Raw genomic sequence first — 19,716 nt, 5'->3', positions numbered from 1 at the left:
CCAGAAAAAGGTACCCGGACTGTCCGTAACTCTTTGTTTCTAATGTCTCATATTGTCCTAATCCAAATGGTCCAAATTATTATTACTCTAATTGTATTGCTATTTTAATAGCCATTTTATTACTATTAAACTTTTAAAATTTTCAAAACAAGTGATTGGCGTTTTTCACAGCCCGTCACTAATCCTGCCATGGCCTCGGGGAGCTCTGTCTGTGTTTGCTTTGTGCATCACCAGCTGAGTCACTCGGGCCTCCAAAATGGGAAGGAATGGGATCTTTCCTTAAGTCACGTGAATCACATCCTATGCAAACAGCTGATATAGGTGAGGAGTGGTGCAATATTTTTTCCAAAAATAGGGCTCACTGCAAGACTTCCTTTAGAAATCCTTCAGTTCAAGCCTAGGGGGCATTAAAATTTTCTGCACTGTGAATTTCTCTGCAGCAAGACTTGGAGTGGCACTCGCCACTTGGTGGAGAGGCCACCAAGCCCTGCTGGGGATTGCTGCTGCTCAGAGGAGCCCCAGGGAAATAAACACCTGCTCCTGAAGGACTCACATCCCACAAAGGCTTCTCAGGGTACAGTAAAAGGCACCAGGGCCACCTGCTGAGCAGTGAGGATGTGATGAAGGACTGAAGAACTGAAGTTCTGTGCCTTCAGGCGCCACCAACCCCACCAGCATCCCTTGGGAGACTGTAGAACAGTGTGTGTGCACATGGAACTGAAATTAAATCAGGGTAGAGAGTTTTATTTTAGTATTTACTTAATTCTTTATTTACTTTTTTTTTAATATAGGTAAAACTGGGTGCTCGTTTCACAGGCTGTAATTCCTTATGCTAACTTCTCCGAATGCAAAGCACTTGGCTCTCTGACCTGAAGTGTCTTTTGACATACAACTTGTACAAAGCCATAAAAAACCCTGACGTAGCAGCTTAATTTTATAACATTCACACATCTGCTTCCAGTGATGGCTTTGAAGCCCAATAAAATGGCTAAGTTAGAAAAGAAAAGAGGGAAAAAAACCCACCACCATGTTTGTAGAAATATGACTAATGCCCAGACCTGCCTGTACTTGTTAAAATGTGCTAGAATGACAATGTTAACAGCTTGGCCAAACATCAGAAAATCACTGCTTCATCTGATGCCATTAGCTGAGTTGTTCAGTAAAGGCAGAGCTGGAAAAACAGTGATGCTTCCCTGGGCCTCAGGGTGGAGTGGCAGAGATCTCCCACTGGTGACACAGATGTGGCAGGAGCCTGACCCTGCACAGGCTGCCCATGCTGCTGCCCCCTGCTCTGAGTGGCCTGCAAGGCTTCCTGCCCCTCTCAGTCAGGAATCTGGGAGATGTGCACACGAGGGGCCCTTCCTGGATGGCACCCCAAAAAGAGCCAAAATGACAAAAACTTTATATTTTGCTTGTGAGGCCATCCTGGGGCTGCAGGAGCTATGCCCAGTGTGAGTCGCCAGCCGCTGCAAATGAGCTGCATGACTGATAATCTTCAAATCTTTCAATCTTATCATGCCTGAGAATCTTTCAATCTTTCCAATGCCCCACTTCCCTGAGGGTGGGATTGTTTTCGTAAGTCCCCATAAGCTTCTGTGGTTTAACCTGGACAGTTTTATTTCTGCGGCATTAACACCAACAGCGGGATCTGTCTCTTTGGTGTTTGTCTTTGCACACCTTTGGGAGCTGAAGGAATTGATATTTGGATTTGTGCCTCACAGTTGTGCTCTGCCTTCAGGTGACAGGCTCTGCCATGCTGTCTTCCAGTGAGACACAGCTCCCACTGACTGAGAGAAGGGACATCCACTGGGCTGTGCTCATGGTAAATCCTGCCCACCCACATGTCATCTCCTGAGCAAAAAGTGGCACAGCAGAGGGGATCTGTGGTAAAACCAGAGGTGCTCTGCACTGCAGTTTCACCTGCCCTGGAAATGGCTCTAGGAATAAAGGACACTGCTTCAAACAGCCCTTGCTGCAGGCATGTAATTCATTATGCTTTTCATGCAAGGACACATTGAAACTGAGTTCAAAGAGAAAGGAAAACCCTTCTGCACGAAGCAGAGATCAGATTATTTGGTAAGCTCAAAAACCTTTTGAGTAATAACATTTCTGTGGAGAGTCAGATGGTTTCTGTATGCTTGGCAGTCCTGGTTTCCCTTGAACTGTGTAATTCAATTGAGGTGCCTCACTCAGCTGTTAAACCATCTCATGCACAGCTGGATTCCCAGGCTGGCAAAGCCACTGGAGCATCTCTGCAGATGAGCCAGGGTCTGTGGCACTTGGCCTTGATCTTGGAGGGGTACAAGGGCAGTCTGGCTCAAATTGGGGTCAGTCTCCTGCAGTGACCTACCTTCACAAGCAGCTGGGAGTAAAACTGGCACTTTAAATTTCTTTCTATTCATAGAGGTCTCCAGGAGAGGCAGAGCCTCTGTCATTTTATGTGCACAGGGTATCACACAGGCCAGGTGGCAGAGGACTCAGATTACTGTAGTGGCAGTGAAGAAACACAGAGATATAAGCAATTGACCTGAAATAGAACCAGCAGAAGTCAAGATGTTATGGTAACTGGTACAGTTTTCCCTCTTTTCAGCAGAGCTGAATGTTTAATTGATTTAGCAACTGAAAGTGACAGGGAGGATGCTGATAGCGCAGAGGAGAGCTTTGCAAGAGGATGGAAAAGACAATGTATCGCATTTACTTATATTGGTAGCTCCCTGAAAATATATATAGACTGGGGTAGCAGATACAAGCTGTTCCCAAGTACCAAACTGAGTTTCTGAGCCAAATGACAGCAAGAAAGGGGAGTACAAACAGGCTTTTTTGTACTTTTTGTTCAGGTGAATCAAATCATTCCAATCTTGGGGATTGGAATGGATGGATGAATTTCTACTTTATGTATTCAGACTGTGCACCAGAGAAGACTGAGTAGTCCAAAAATCTTTTAAAAAATCGTACCAAATCCTTTTTGTTCAGAGTCCTGCTTGATATTCTCTTAATTAGGCAGGGAGGAGCAAGCCCCTGTGCAAAGGAGACTCAGCAGGGGCTGCTGTGCACAGTTATCCATGATGAATGCTGCAGCTCCTCTTCCTGAGCACAGATTCGAGCGGAGAAGGGAGACAAACGTCCAGGTTTACAGCAGATCAAAGGGAGGTCAGTGGCTGGCAGGAGTGTGGGAGGGGGGAACAAAGGTGAGAATTTAGGAATCTCTTAAAAACCAGTGACTGCCTCTGCCCACAGGTCACAAGAATCTCTAAATTGGTAGTTCTTTTCTCTTCTGCTAATTACTAGTGGCTACAGTGGAAGTGCATATTCTGTCAGCCTGAATTTAGTTAGCTGAGAAGGTGGACTGTGCCTTTTAGGTATTCTTTTTAGGGTAAACTCTTCCTATTGGGCATGCTTTATTGTCTTGGGATCCAATGACTTGATATTGTGGCAAATTTCCTGTGTCCCAGCTGAGATCACAAGTGTGCCCAGAAAAGCCTATTGCTTTCCAGGATATCCCAGCACTGAGAGCACGCTGAACAGATGGGTCATGACTTGTTTGTACAATTTATATGTCCTATATATCTCTATGCCTCTTATTTATCTTTATATATATTTATTAATTCAAAGACCATTTACAACGATTCCCTTTATTTAAGCCTCCTCTGGATTCTATCTGCTTGTTTGTGCCTCCAGGAAAATCGATCTGTGTGGGGTGGTGAGCACAGCTGCAATAAAGGAGAAAGAAATAAAGCAGACAGTGAAATACGACGTGTTCTCTCCAGAAGGGAAAGAGAAGCCTCGAGCCAAAGTCCAAAGGTTACACATGGTGGTAATGCTCCAGTGTAACCTGGTTATACCTGCTGCTTGCAGGTAAATGGATTGAGCCTTCTGCAATGAGCACAGCAGGGCCTGATGAGCCTCAGTGCCACCCCGTGCCCCCCTGACACAGAGCACACAGCACATCCTTGGGGCACAGCTGCTCTCTGGGGCCACAGCCAGTCCTTGGGCACCCCCAAATATCTGCACTCTGCAGTGGAAGGGCTGAGCAGAAAATGTGGAGCTTTCTGGGCTCCTCAGATGTTCAGATCACAGGCTGGTGTGTGACAGTGTTCACAGGGGTCTGAGGATGAGGGAAGAGATGAGGATCTGACTCCATGTTTCAGAAGGCTGATTTATTATTTTATGATATTTATTATATTAAAACTATACTAAAAGAATAGAAGAAATTATTTCATCAGAAGGCTGGCTAAGAACAGAAAAGGAATGATAACAAAGGCTCTGTCTTGGTCAGAGAGCCCGAGCCAGCTGACTGTGATTGGCCATTAATTAGAAACAACCACATGAGACAAATCACAGATGCACCTGCTGCATTCCACAGCGGCAGATAATCAATGTTTACATTTTGTTTCTGAGGCCTCTCAGCTTCTCAGGAGGAAAAATCCTAAGGAAAGGATTTTTCATAAAAGATGTCTGTGGTACTGGTACTTTATAAAAGCACAAACCTTGACTTGGTTATCACATGGAGAGATAGATCCTGGTGTTACAGGGATTGATACAATCTTGAAATGGAAGGATGGAAGAATGGATGTTTCTTTTAAAGACATTTGGGCTTGTTTCTTGGTCTGACTTTCAAGCTTTTTCATTCACTTGCAGGCAGAGAAGTTTCTACTCCTTTGGCTCTTGCCAAGGCCTCTCTATGCTTAGTGTTTCCTATACTATATTTTCTTACATATTTCCCATATTTTCCCTTGTGTGGGGCTGTGCATCCCATGAGTTTGCATGGGATAAAAGAAATGCTGAGCTGATGGCACAGCTCTGTCTGAGTGCTCTGCAAGCACTGCAGTGCAGAGGAACTGTGGAGCCTGGTGCTCAAGGAACAGCCTTGCAGAGAAGGGCCCAGCTGCAAGAATGAGGTGGGGCTGTCTAAGGTCTCAAGACACCCCTTTCATGTAATTCCTGCTCACTGTGTCCTTTGTCATCTGGGAAATGTGTGAAATTAGGCTGGGAAAAACAGGAGTTTGGAGGAAGTTTGGTGTTCATTCCTGCCCCACCATTTCCCCCCTTACCCAGAGCCTGTGCCTGGGAGTGTGGGGCACCTCCCAGGTATTGCTCAGCACCTCCTCCCTCCAGCAGGAGATCTCTGCAGGAGATAGGCAGAGTTTTTAGTGTGGGTTCATGTTAAACCTAATGGAAGGGCCAAACAATAAGAAGATCCCATTCCTCCCCTCATCTCCTCCAGTCAACATAAAGCTATGTCAAAAAGGAAGTGGTTATAACCTGGATGCTATTCTCGTCCATTTTGCGAAGTAGGAACATTTGCACACTAAAAAGTCCAACATCACAGGTGAAAGGATAAGAAAAGACAAGTATCCTGGAAAAAAAATCTCTGATAATCCTGCAGAGAATATATGATTTAAGCTGAAAGGAATTTTTAGAAGCCTAGGAAAAAAACCCCACCTTATTCTTTGGTCTCTGCCAACAGAAAAAAAAATGGAGAAGTACCTTTAAATGCGGCTAATAAATGTAGTGCTTGGGGCAGGAAAAGGAATCAGTTTGCAGTTTGTCAGGCCCCTGCACAGTCAGCTGCTCATGCAGCTCCGAGCTCTGGTTTGAAGCTGCTGCCAGAGCCTGTCTGCTCTGCACTGAGGGGCACTGCAAGGAAAGGACTAATCCTCTCACTGACCTGTACAAGTAAGAGCAATCAAAAGGGACTCTCATATTAATCACAGCTCCTGCATCTTTTTCTTTGATGGCCCCAACCACCATCCATAGTGGGACACTGCCTTTAACAGAGCTGGGAGACAGCCATGATGCCAAACCTGTGTGTGTGGACACCTTTTAAAGCTGATAAAGAGGTTTAAAGATAGATTTATGAAAAAAAAAAAAAAATGTTTTTTGGCTTCCTGCTCCCATTTGATAACATCAAAGTTGCACTTTTATGCTCAGCTCTAGGATGGTGAGGGGCATGGAAATCAGTATTTTTGAAATTCATCAATCTAAACCTGTAATGGGCTCTGTGCATGCACCCAAACCCACACATCTGTGGGAAGAAGGTGGCTTGAGAAATCCCCAGTGACGGGTAAATTGGGAGCACTCACTTGCACTCGTGTCTTTGTTTCAGATACTCTTCTGGCCATTGCTCCTTTTGCTCTTTCTCTCTCCCCAAAATGGAGATGACAGCTGTTTGTCTGTCAGGGAGGCTACAGGGTTTATTGAGCTTTTTGGGCTTTATTGAATCTCTCCAGTGAAGCACACACAAATGGAGTCTCCAGCACTCCTTTCCCTAAGCTTAAAGAGGATATGTCCCAAATTAGAAAAGGCTGATAATAAAAAGTAACACAGGAGGGGGAAAAAAACGCAAACCAAAAAGCAGCAAATTATTTTTGCCTAGGTGGATGTTTATCTGTTTTGTTGTAGCTTTTATTTTACTCTGGTTCTCCTGCCTTCTTCTGATGGACAGTGGTAGTCTCTAAATTATCCTTTTCCTCCTATTTTGTGCTGTGTTCAGCTTTGCATTTTCTTTGAAAAGCAATGCCCTGCTATTCATTTTCTCACAGTCACTCCGGTTTTGTACCATTTTCCTTTTCCTTTTCCTGCCTTTCCCACCTTCCAGTGTCCCCAGCAGAGCTCCAGCTCTGAGGGAACGTCAGCAATCACAGGACAATAATTCACAGCCATTAACCAGTTCAGTGCCACACCTCCCTACAAGGCAGGGAATTATTTATGAGCACTTTGGAGCTGCCTCTGCTCGGGGTAACAGATTGTTCAGCTGCTCCTGCTCAAGGGGCCCCCCACAACAATAGTGAGGCTGCAAAAGGTCAGGGCTGGGATGAACAGCCAGAGCTGGGAGTGGGGACTGCAGACATCTGCTAACACATTGCTGAGCTCTGGGCCCTCCTTTTAGGGTCTGTCAGCACAAAATGCCTCCTGGATCTGTGGGGTCAAACAGGCTGGATCTCCAAGAAAAACCAAAACCCACAGGAAAGTCCAGGGAGCACACATGGATTCTGTGCTCCATAAAAAGGCACAGGGTGACTGGCCTGGCCTCCTTGTACACCAGCCCTTCAGTAAACTGATGGGGACACTGCTGGGGACACCCAGCCCGAAATGCGCCTGGTATCTTCCCAAAGGTGCAAGATTTATGGGCTCAACCTAAATTAATTAAGAAGCAGAAGCTTAATTAAGAAGCAGGTTGCTTCTGAAACAGCCAGCACACTTCAAAGGGCTGAAGCCACATACTTAATGGGAACAAAGAAGAGAAAACAGGGTCAAAACAGACCATATCTGAGCCTTGTTCTCACCCCATTCATCTTGCACACAGGGGGTGCTCTGCTGACATTTTAAAAAGAGCAGTGGAACATCTGCCACCCAAAGGAGAATTGGGGAGTGTGGGAGGGGCATGTGGTTCATTCAGAAAATAAATTCTGCTCCCCCATGGAAGCAGAAGATGAGCCAGATGTATTTTTTTTCCCCCTCTACCAAGTCCTGGTCTTTTTCCCATTGATTTCATTTGATCCAGGATATCCCTTTTATTTTTTTTTCCCCTAGCTAGGTGGTTTCACTTTGTGAATGCCAGAGGCAAATTGATCCTGTTCCACCCTCCCATCATACCAGGTACAGCTGTCAGCTGAGAGGCAGGTGGTTTAAGAAAAACAAGAAGTGAGTCTCTGGGAAACACGGCACATTTTTAGGAGCTCAGTGTCCTGGAAGAAACAACCTCAGCTGACTCCCATGCTCATCACTGAGTTTATGATGTCTTTGTACCATTTATTCTGTCACATTTTGAACAGGTCATTCCTGCTTCTGCAATTCAGAGAGATGGGTGGCTTTTCCCATTGTCATGGTGTGGTTTAAAGGGAGTTTCACAAAAATCCACCACCTTTTTTTTTTAGGAAGACACACAGGCAAGGATTAGGATGATGGAACACCAGATGTGTGTTCTTCCAGATGTGCCAGCCTCGAGTGCCAGCCCTCTGCAGATCCTGCTGGGTCTCCCTCACTCCTTGAGGAAGGTGCACAGGCATCTCTGCAAGCCTGGCCTTGTGCTATTTTGGAAAAAGGTTCTGAAATCTACACCCAACATTAGGAAGAGATTGAGGTAAGAGATTACGACAAATGCACAAAACACTTTCATTTTCTTTATTTTCAATTGATACTGTATGAATACAAAGTTTCTAGAAAGCTACAAAAATTCTACCACTTTATCAAGAAGGCATCAAAATGTGTCACTTTGCAAAGACATGAAAACACCTGCAGTAACCGACACAAAAATAGCATTTTTAGAGTGATGAAATAATTGCACTTAACTGTCATGGATATTAAAGTTATCACACATATGTACCGCGAAAGCTAGAATACATTTTTTTTTTTTACAAAGCACTTTATAAAAAAATTCTCTGCACACAAAACCTATAATTTTCATATTACTATCATACTAAAGATAAATTCACTTTAAAGCCAACACTTAAAACATTTTAAACAAAAAAAAAAAAAGGTACCAGTACCTACACACAGACAATAACAAATACAAGAATACTGTACTGCCAAGAGGTTTGACTGAAACTCCTTTTGAAAGCTTCTGCAAATATGTTAAGAAAACATTGGAGAACATTCAGTTTTTTCCAAGAGCCTTCCCTCACTGTCTAACCTAGAGGTACTTTATCATCAAAAGGCAAGTTCTACATCAAAAGTTACCAGCAGCAGTACAATATTAAAGTAACCACTGACCATATATGAATATGCTTAAGTCACAAACCCATTTTATACACATTACACAAATAAACATAAAGTGAGAATTCCATTAAGTCATTTACAAATGTGAACAAATGCACATGGCAAAAAAACCCCAAAACAAAACAAAAACCCAACCTGTTTTACATAAAATGTACTGAAGAATTAAAGGCTATTCAGGTTTTCAATGTTATAAAATTCTTTTGTCTTTTTTTTTTTTTCAGGCACATATTGTATTTTTTGTCTGCAGTCATGAGCCTGAATCAGAGGCCCATAAAACAAAACAAAACAAAAACAAAAACACATATTCTGTAAGGAGGTAACAGGGATCCATCTCCTTTTTAGTCAACTGAGTGCATTTAAGATTTAATTTACACACTAAAACTAATTACATGACCTCAGCAAGAATGACCTGAAAAGTTAAAAGATGAAGATGTCCAGAGTGTTTCTTGTACTTTGACTTATCCAGCCTCAATCTTTCTTGGGGGGAAGGGGGCTAAACATCTGGTTATGAAAGATAAGAGGGGAAAGGAGATCATCCTGAGCAAAGGAGCAAGCCGGGCTCCGCTCCTCGCGCCCGCTGTGCCCGGGCACACGGATCCTCACGGGAAAGGAAAGGGGGGACAGCCCCAGGGCTCCAGTGGGACTGGCTGAGGCCTCCAGGAAACCCCCAGGGCGGCTGCAGGCACGCCCCGGGACTCGCAGTGGGAAAATAAATAGCTACGGGTTAGCACATCAAACGTCCTGTCTGCCTTGGACTGGCCGGTTCCTTACATTCAACACTAATGTACACCCTTCATTATGCCCAGAGCCCATCCCGTGGGACAGGCCACTGCCACGCTGAGCTGCAGCTCTGGTGGAGAGGGAAAGAGAGAAACGGGCATCGGATCTGCGATTCCTTCAAAATAGTGGTGCAGTACCTAAACAAAATCAGTTGGGAATTCAAGTAAGTAAAACTACATTTGTTAGTAGCAAATTTTAACAGCCCCTAATGGTACCATTATGTTTGCTTGAACAAGACAGAGGTGTAGCTTGTCACAAACATTGACGAGTACAGCCAAAACGTTTGGCAATGACTGGAAAAGTATGTTCTGCTTGTCTCTGTTCTTTGCCCTACCTCAGTCTCATTGAGTTCAACAGGATTATTTGTCTTATAGAGGTAAGTGAGATTTAGACCTTGAAGGAATAACAAAAATAATATTTTAGAGAAAGGGAATTTGAATTATCACAATATTTACCACACAGTGTCACAATATTTCTCTATATAAAAAGTTAATCTTAGTTTTCATCAAATACTTTAAAAATCAAGTTAACAATGTATTCACAACTATATAATCCCTCTGACAGCTTTTGGTTTTGCTGATATTTGTTCTTTCTAAAACGTTGCTCCTCTTCCCATTGATTTCAGTTGTGGTGGAGATATGGCCCCCGTTCACAGAAGGTATCGAAAACAGACACATTATTAAGAGGAGCTAATTTTTTTTTTCCCCCAAGACATCAACTGGGAGGAAAACAAAACAAAACAACCCTGTGTTTGAGTCGTGCTGGCCAGAGTTTCCCCAGCAGCACCTTCATGCACAATGCTCACCCTCAACATTCCAATGCTTGAACCCACACGATCGCATTCACCCTCGCTTGCTCAGCTCTCCTGCTCCTCTTGTTCTGTGCATCTGACCTCCAGCGTGCACAACTTTGTAAACAAAATCTGCTGTCTGAGCAAAGCATCTCCACAGACACCAAAATATTGTTAGAGGACATCAACGAAGCCATGCTTGTCCACTGGAATTCTGTAGGATAGGGATCTCTCATTATGCAGATGCGTGACTGGATGAAGAGAATATAAATGGGAATATTTTCATTTTTATATCACAGACGAATCAGTTGCTGGTTTGCAATGCTGTCAGAAATGGCAAACAGTAGATTTTTCTTCAGCAGGCTGACCATTAGCAAAATCCCTTTGCTATGAATGGTGCTCTTTTGTGAATGGAGGCCTGTAGATTGAACTTATTCCAATAAACCAAAGGCATTACGGTGATAACTAAATATTTTTGGTCTCTCTACAAATTGTCATTATTATGGCAGCACTTTTCTAAGCTGGAATTTCAAACCAAAGGCACTTTCATGCTAGAGTGCAGAAGAGTCACAATTAATTATTTGGTCATGAAATTTAAAAAGGCAGCATTCATTAATACAATTCACTTTTCATGGAGAACCAGGGATCTGTAACCTTTCCTTTTGGTATAGGCATCTCACTGCAATGGGACTGACTTGTACAGACAGCTGGTTCACACCAAGCAGTCAAAGAGCATTTTCTGCAGGGAAAAATACGGATATTTTAAAAATGGAACCAATTAAGAAAACAATGTATAAAATTTAATGTTAAGAGGCTAAAAGTTACTTCTAATATAATGCTAAGGCACTGCATATTGTAATGCTTTGGCAGCTCTCAATTAAAAGGTTCCTACAAAAAAGTAACAGTAACAAGATAAGTACTTCCAGCTTACAAAAGAGCTCACAGTTTACAGGCAGCCTGTTGGACTACACACCCCACACTCAACAGTTGAAGGATTAAGGCTTTTAAGAATTAACATATACAGGGTATGGATCATTTACAGAATTGTAAAGAAAAGACGATGGAAGTAGTTTCCCTAACGTTACATATGTGAACACCAATAAACATTGTGACTGTTTATACCCTATAGTTATGGCATATGTAGTGTGCCAGATCCTACTAAAAAAAAAAAAAAAACAAACTGTACCTGGATTTGCAAATTGACTTACATACTTTATATGCCTTAAAGAGTTTGCTTGTTATTAAAAAAAATAAAAAAATCACCAAACCCACAATTCAAACCCTAAATAAAAGACAACTTTAGAACAAAAACCAAAAAGTAGTTTTTGACTTGTAACACCAAGTGCTTAGAATAAAGGGCTACCGTTAGGCTGTTACAATGCAGTGCTTTTCCTGATGTGATTGTTAGTGTTAAAAATGAGCGTTAAAAGAGACCTTGCCATGGACACGTTCCTCTGTTCACTTCACAGAGTATCAACTGAAAGATCATCAGCCCTAATATCCACAAGCAGGTGACAGCTAGGCATCACAGCAACCATCCAAAGCATGCACTTCATGCAGCCAGACCAGGCTGAGGGGTTGAAGCAGTCTCCCCCTGGGTGATGTTGGAGCCCCAGAGCTCCCCAGCCTTAGGGATGGTCCTGCTCTGACCTCACCCAGGCTCCAGTCTAGTCCAGACATTCCAGCAGCGGGCAATTCTAACAGAATGGACTATGCAGGAATATATAATTTAAAGAAAAGGAATAGAGTTGCTTGTTTGCTGGGCCTGGGAGTGAATTTGATGCTTAGACTGTGCATGAGAACTGTGCTGGTTACAGGAACAAACCCCAAGGGGTAGGGAGGAGGGGCCTGCCAAGCCTGACCTTTGAGTCAGGACTGCAGAAAAGTCCCCCAAGAACCCTCTTTGCTGATAACTCGTGCTTGTTTCAGATAAGGTCTTTGCCAGACCCGGAGACACAACTGGGAGAGGTGTAAGAGCACCATGATTAAGAGGAAAATGGGGAAAAAAATTAAATTCTCCACTTTCCAACCTTCTTTGCCTGATGCTGGTTGTGATTCTCTAGCGTCTCACAGACATTAAAGCTGCTGATCCTTTCAGAGGCGTACACACTCTTCTTTCAAACACATCAGTGTTTTGCTCTCTGTTTTGAGTGACTCGATGCTGTTGCAATGTCAGCTGTTTCCATTCATCTCTTGATTTCAGAGTTGCAAGTTTTTTGCTCAACTTATTAGAAAACATAGTTGTCCATATAAAATATAACCGCACACACAAGACTACATATAATGCAAGTCTAAATCTTCAGTATTTACCTACTTATTGCAAAATGAGCCATCTTTTTCATTAAATAATCAAATTTTCATATTAGTACAATACAACTTTATACTCTTTTAAAATACACTAGATATGTTAAGGGTAAGGGGTGATGTTTTCTTTCTCTGCAATACCTGTTTGAAAGTTTAATGGATTAGAAGATTAGTTTTAGCGTTGAGAAAAAAATACAAAATTTGCCTAATTTTAGGACCTGTCTGTTTCTATCAGGCATTTCTTAAGGCTATATTTTTCATTTGGCTTCAAACAGAAAAATGTTTCATTTTAAAAAATAATTTAGTGAATTACATTCGTCCATATCTTCCACCCTAATTAGTTACAAAGATAATTCTATAAAGATTATTAACTTTGTGTACTCATTTACAGTTATAGCTAAAGATTCGTTTCAATTTCACTTGCATTGTAAAACAAGTATTTCATGTTGGAAAAAAACCCAAAATAAATTCTTATAAATGCTGTCAGTTTTTCCCCATGGCAAATGCTCTGTCATACATTTTTCTATCAGAATTAAAAATAGGCCTCCACAGACAGAGGCATTAGGTTCTTAAATACAGTCTTCCCAAAGAACTGTGGTTTACAAATTTGAAGAACACTTAGTTTTAGAAATAATTTTTACAACTGTACCAGAATTTCACAGCTACAATTATATATGAACACATTAAAAATGACTTCACTAAAACAGGATTTAGAAAAATGTGGGTGAAAGTTGGGCCAGAGGCACTGCCACTTAGTGTTGAGGTTTACAGTCTGTGTTTTGATAAAGAAGTGAAATGAAGTGTATATATAAATAACTGCTCAGTCCTTTACAAGCCTGTAGATGTGATGCTGTGCTCCGTGTTCGCTGTTCGACACCTCGAATACACAAGCCATGCAGAGCAGGGTTTCTTGTGTATCCCTGTTTGTTACCACCTGTGTGGGGAAAGGAGAGGCAGACACAACATCACACACCTGGAAACTGCAGGGCTGTATTGTATTTGCAGGGTGCCCTGTGGCAGGGAGGAATGATGGATCTGATCCCATGTTCTCAGAAGGCTAATTTATTATTTTATGATACTATATTATATTAAAGAATGCTATACTAAACTATACTAAAGAATACAGAAAGGATACTTACAGAAGGCTAAAAAGATAATAATGAAAACTCCTGACTCTTTCCAGAGTCCTGACACAGCCTGGCCCTGATTGGCCAAAGAGCCAAAACAACTCACATGAATCCAAAGAAACAATCTCCAAACACATTCCATATAAGCAAAACACAGGAGAAGCAAATGAGATAAGAATTGTTTTCATTTTCTCTGAGGCTCCTCAGCTTCCCAGGAGAAAAATCCTGGGTGAAGGGATATCTCAGAGAATGTGAGTGCCACAGGTGTGAAGCAAGGAGTGACCCGTGTCACCTCGGTCCTGCCCGAATCCCCTGGCGGCAGCGGCACGTGGCTCTGAGAGCTTGGCTGGGGTGACACCACAGAGCCACAGGGAAAGCAGGCTGGGCCACTGAGTGAAACTGGCTCAAAGGCCACCATGTGGCCCGTCCTCTGTGCTTTAGGTCACCTGTGGGGCTTTGCTGCCTGTTTTCCCTGCCCAAGAACTAATTAATGCCACTAACACCTGCAGCACTGAAACCCAGCCCCGTAAGGACACATCGGATGAACGCAGAGGTTCAAAGTTACTGCCTCAGGCTCTCTGCAAACCCCAGACTGGAATGGAAAAAACAGAAGTAAGCTGAAATTTGTGGAGAATAACAAAGATGTTTGTTCACACTCACAGCCAGCTGAGCCTTTTCATCCTGAGCGTCTTTAGCGCCCAGTTCCAGGAGAATTATTCTGAAGTCAGTGGGATGGTTGCTTTGGTAAGCAGCAATGACTAAGGGATTTGGAAACTGGTTCCCAACACTACCAGCTGAGCAAGCCATACAAAGCCTGAGAGTATCTTAGAAGTGGAAAAATAAAACAGGCAGCCCATACCAATAAAATTGTGAAGTTTTCCAAGACGCTGTTCATCATGTATTTCTCTGGTAAATGCTTCAGCTTGTGTATGAAGTTGATCATGTATTCACACATGGGAGAGCGGTTTATCCTGTACACAAACCGGCCATTCTCAAACCTTGCATATTCAGTCTAAAAAACAGAAAAACCATTTAGAATGTGATCATTCAGAGACAGGAAAAACGTGATGGTAAATCTGTTTTTCTTTTTTTTTTTTCTTTTTTGTGTAGACAGGAAAAAGACAAGAGGCTCAGACACACTCACACGCTGCTTGCTGACTCCCTGCCTTACCTGTGCTATGCCTTGCTAAAAATGCAAGGCATCTTAATTATCAATAATTATAATATCACTACTTGTTCTCTAAACTGCAAAATAACAAACTGAATAGATGAGAATTATAAAGTCCCAAACTCAGTAGAAATTAATTAAGAACTGTGATAATTCCAGATTTTATAGGAATTTTGAGGCACCTGACTGCAAAGGGAACAGCAAAAATAAGCTAATATATTTGCACTTAAGTGTGCACGTATGTCCTGGGTTTCCCTGCACAGGTTTTGTTTCTCATCTCTTTTGAATCAGCAAGGGGTTTTATTGTTTAATATTGTTTAGGCTTTCTTGTTTAATAAACAGGCTTCTCCCACTTTTCTCCAAGGAGGTATTTTTCCTGCACCAGTTGGGAGAAGGGCCAAATGAATCTGCTTTCCTAGAAGAGCCCTTTGGGGGTTCTCTCCCAAATTTGCCCTGAACCAGGACAACATACAAACACAGATATATCATTGCATGACTTAATAGGCAATTTATGAACTAGAGAAAGATGTAGGACTACAGCTGGAAGAAAAGCAGACAGACTGCTGAGGGAGGGTAAGGCTGTGACTCTCAGACTTCTGCTGTCTAGCTACCAATCACTCACATGGTGGTTTCTGAGGATTTTTAGCTTTCTCTAAGCTTGGAACAACAGAAATTATTAAAACCTTTTTTGTTATGGTCAGAAAACATACTTAGTTTAAGAAGGACATAAACAGTGACCAGGACACCTGTAAAAGCTCAACCTTCAGCTCTAGGCTAAAATTCCCCCCCAAAACTGTTTTGTACGTGACAGATGTGGCTCTGGGGCTTAGCCCTGAGCTGCACCATCACCGTGCAGCAAACCAACCAGAGACTGAACACACCCCACAGGTCTGTGCCTGGGGAAGGTCAGGGATGACTAAAGGCACACATCCCATCTCAACACCCACCTCTACTTTTTCTACTACTTGCTTTCCAAAGGAGCAGACTTTGGTGGAGCAGGTGATTGTCATGTTTTCCGAGCTCTCGTACTGACTGGTGACTCCGTAAAACGCCCCTGTATCATCTTGGATGTTGCAGTTTAAGTCAGCCTGTGGGGAAAAAGGTGAAAATTTGATTTTTTATTTGACAGTGTGAATAGCATAAGCTGTCGCTAGCTCACCATTCTTCTCAGAAATAATGGGGGGAACTCAATGGTGATGACAGTGACAGTGGAAAAAGTCTGTCAGGGAAGTAGCTGCCTAACTGTGGCAGTAAAAACCTTAGGAAATCAGCAATTTATTCAAATTTTAGACAATAAAAGATGTCCCAGTATTTCTGTGAGCTACAGGTGACATTCTTGCCTGGCAGATGGCTGATGAAACCCCTCGAGCAGAGGAATGATCACCTGAGAGGAGCCTGGCTCCAGAGCCAGCCCCTCTGAAGTGAACCTGCCATCAGATTCAAATTCAGCCCAGCCACCCCACTCCAGAGAGGCCCCAGCTCACTTTCTCTTGTCTTAAAGCAATGAAACCCTCATGGCAGAGGAGACAGCTGGGCAATAGAGGATGTGTCTCTGATAAGGCCCCATGGCACTGGTTCAGCAGAGCACTGGGCTCCAGGGAGAGGCTGACACAAGCCCCAGGTTTTCTGTGTGCCATGCCCAGCAAACACTGCTGCAAGGCTCTGCTGGCTCCCAGCACTTCCCTGCAGCCTCAGAAACCATCCAGCTGCCTTTGACAGGCAGCATCAGAGACCAAGGCTCGCAGGATCAAGTGAGGAGCAGCTCTACCTTGAATTATTCATTATCCAAGCCCTGTGCACAGCAGGATTAATTTGGCTACAAAGCAAGCACACAGGTCACCTGCTGAATGCAGCCTCCCTGGGCTGGAGCTGCTCTGCCACTCTGCTCTTTGACATCACAGACCCATTCCTGCTCATTTCAGAGCCCTCCACTTGAAAGCACACTGATATGGGTACAGGCAGCCCTAGGGATGTGCACAGCTGGATTTGCTGATTCAGGCATTAGCTCCACTGACATCTTTGATGCCCAGGCAGAGAGTGGCCAGGGTTTTCCTTTTATGTGGAAACAGCTGATCAGCTACTGCAGCATGACAGCAAAGAATCACCTGAACTGGAAAGTTAGGCCAAGGTGAGCATTCCAGCAGGGAAATGCACTTCTGCAGCTGCTTCACTTGCAAGTCTAGCTCTACTTGGTTCTATTCCTAATACAGAAATAATACTTGACAGGTAATGATACCTCAGACTTTTTAAAAACCTTATTTACAGGTGTGCTTACCTGTGCCCCATCCCTGGAAGTGTTCAAGGCCAGAGGGAATGGGGCTTTGAGTAACCAGGTCTGGTGGAAGGTGTTGGATTTTGGTGACCTCTAAGGTTCCTTATGACCAAACCATTCCATGATTGTAGTGTGGAGCACTCACCACAGTTCAGGTCATTTGTAACTGCTACTTAATTTTTAACTTGGCAACAACTCATTAATCCTCCTTAGTGTCTGCAATCCTCATTTGTAGTGCGGCCTTGTGAGGCAATATTCTGATAACAGCACACACTGAGCTAGCCTGTGGTAAACAGAAGACACAGGTCTAGGATTACGTGGGGCTGGCTCTGTAAATTAACCAGTGGAGCAGCCTCCTGAGGTTTACACACAAGGAGCCCCACAGTCAGGTATTTTGTACAGGAGGAAGAAATCCTATCGCTGTTGCACCTTGCTCCTCACACCTGCCTCGTGCCAGGCCAGCAGTTAATGTTTAATGTGCATCTAATGCACAGGGAGCTGAGAGGAACTTGTCACATTTACCATAGCAAATTAGCAATTTGCCATCACAGCTGGCCTGCAATCAAAGCATGGCAAACATCTCAACGTGGAGAAGTGCAGCAGCCACCACTGCTCTGCCGGAATTCCTGAAGGAGAGGGATTGCTCCTGAAACCATCATCATCATCATCATCATCATTGTTATTAATAATAATAATCATAGCAGTAGTAGTAGTAGAAGTAATCTCTTAGAATGCACTTATTCCTGCTGCTACCACAATTGCAGTTTTACTAGCAAAGCCTTTTCTTTCTTTTCATATATAGCAAAATATTTGAGAAATCATAACTAAACCAGCCCTCACAGTTGTCAAAAACCAACTGCACAGACCTCGCATTTCGAGCTGCAGTAGCAAATGTTTAGAGTTAAAAGAGGATAACATTTTATCTGCTGCCTTCTGATTTTGAAGCCTGCTGAAAAAACACCGAATTGTTCTACTTACATGCTGACATTTAACCTGCAGAAGTAACACATGTGGCCATCTGTCACCCTGTTGTTCACTCCCACAGCTCCTCCAGCCCTTGCTGAGATCACTGGGAGTTCTGTGTACACAGCACATCCAGGCTGGGGCCTGATGTTGCAGTGAGGAAACACCTGAAGCTCTCACTCAATTGTCATGATTTACTCAATTGTCATGTTGCAGTGAGGAACACTTGAAGCTCTCACTCAGTTGTCATGATTTACCCTTATGCAATCACAACATGGTTGCCCAAGTCCCATGATGATGATCATATAGATGAGAATTACCTTTATTTACTTGTTTGCTCTAGGATTTTTTTTTTCAGTCTAGCACACAGTAAAGGTGTTTTCAAGTAAGGAAAGAATTCTCTTTGTAAACAGTTTTCATTTTCATCTAATTGCTGAGATTGCTGAGAGCTGAACACTCTTCAAAACAGTCTAATACCAGCATTAAAAAAATCATAGGAGTTGGCAAGCAAATGCTTTTAAATGAAGGCTTCACCAAAGCCTCTTTTAGTACTATAACAACTTTGTCTTAAGGACTTAAGAATATTATTATGGCTTAAATAGCAAGGGATTTGTCTAAACATATACATCTGAAAGCTAAATTGTATTTTTCAAACTGATGAAATTAAAATAAATTTTTTGCTGTTTTTTTTCCCTTCTCCAAAAGGTTATGAGTACCCATGTGGCTGTGAGAGCTGTAGATGTGAGAACAAGGTGATGTGTCATAAATGAATGCCCTGGTATTCAGCTTTAGCTCCTAACTACAGCAGTGATTCCAGGCCTCGTGTCTACATTTTAAAAGGGATGTTGGAAAATTGGAAAGTGTTCAGCAAAGAGCTACACGAATGATTTCAGGTCTGGAAAACATCCTTTGTAGTGAATGACTAATGAAACTCCATCTACTTACTTTTTCCAAGGGAAGTTTTTCCACAACCTTGTCATAGCCTACAAGTTGCTACTTGGGAAGAGCCCTCTCCTAGATTAAATCTTGCAGAAAAGAGCATTAAAAAGCAGAAAGCTAAGCAAAATCAAAATGAGACACAAGGCAGGGGCTGATAACCCTGATGGCCATGGAAATGCTGGAATGATTCTCAGATGAGGAGAAATCGCCTTGGGGTCTTTTTACACCAGCTGAGGATCTGACAGGGATGCTCTGGTTTGAGTAGCTTGGTACTGTGCAAAGGCAAACATTACTTAGTGAGGTTCACTGCCTGAGCTACCTGTGGCAGGTAGGGCTACATAAATATAATAACAAAACTGAAATACAGAAGTTTATCTTATTAGTCTTCTCCTTATAATTTCCTGTTTCAATGATCCTTGTGAAAAAGGTGACAACAGCCAAACCTCTGGAGTGCTGTGACTTGAAATATATTGGTGTGAGTTCAAATACTATGGCATGTCAAACATTATGGGATGATCACATTAATGAACAGGAGTCCATTTACTCATTGAGTTTTAAAGATCAATACAATTTAGGGGGAAAAAAGCCTCAAACCACAAATGGAATTTTTAATTTTTTTTTTCCTTTCAAGAGTAAAACTCTAATTCAGATTTAT

General features: G+C 42.7%; 1 protein-coding gene across 8 annotated transcripts in view; it reads right to left on the bottom strand.

The window, feature by feature from the left end:
* Nucleotides 1-8,110: 8,110 nt before the first annotated feature.
* TEAD1 (TEA domain transcription factor 1) overlaps nucleotides 8,111-19,716 on the bottom strand; it is a 152,091-nt gene continuing 140,485 nt past the window's right edge. For all 8 annotated transcript variants that reach the window (XM_014270624.3, XM_074543853.1, XM_014270623.3 and 5 more), the window contains 3 exons: nucleotides 15,835-15,975; nucleotides 14,579-14,731; nucleotides 8,111-13,526 (listed from right to left, as the gene is read on the bottom strand). In XM_014270624.3, coding sequence (XP_014126099.1) covers nucleotides 13,413-13,526; nucleotides 14,579-14,731; nucleotides 15,835-15,975 — 408 coding nt within the window. In that variant the 3' untranslated portion in view covers nucleotides 8,111-13,412. The remainder of the gene's footprint in view (nucleotides 13,527-14,578; nucleotides 14,732-15,834; nucleotides 15,976-19,716) is intronic.

The sequence above is a fragment of the Zonotrichia albicollis genome, chromosome 6, assembly GCF_047830755.1.
Source record: "Zonotrichia albicollis isolate bZonAlb1 chromosome 6, bZonAlb1.hap1, whole genome shotgun sequence".
Lineage (NCBI taxonomy): Eukaryota > Metazoa > Chordata > Aves > Passeriformes > Passerellidae > Zonotrichia > Zonotrichia albicollis.
This window is presented reverse-complemented; position numbering and strand designations above follow the sequence as displayed.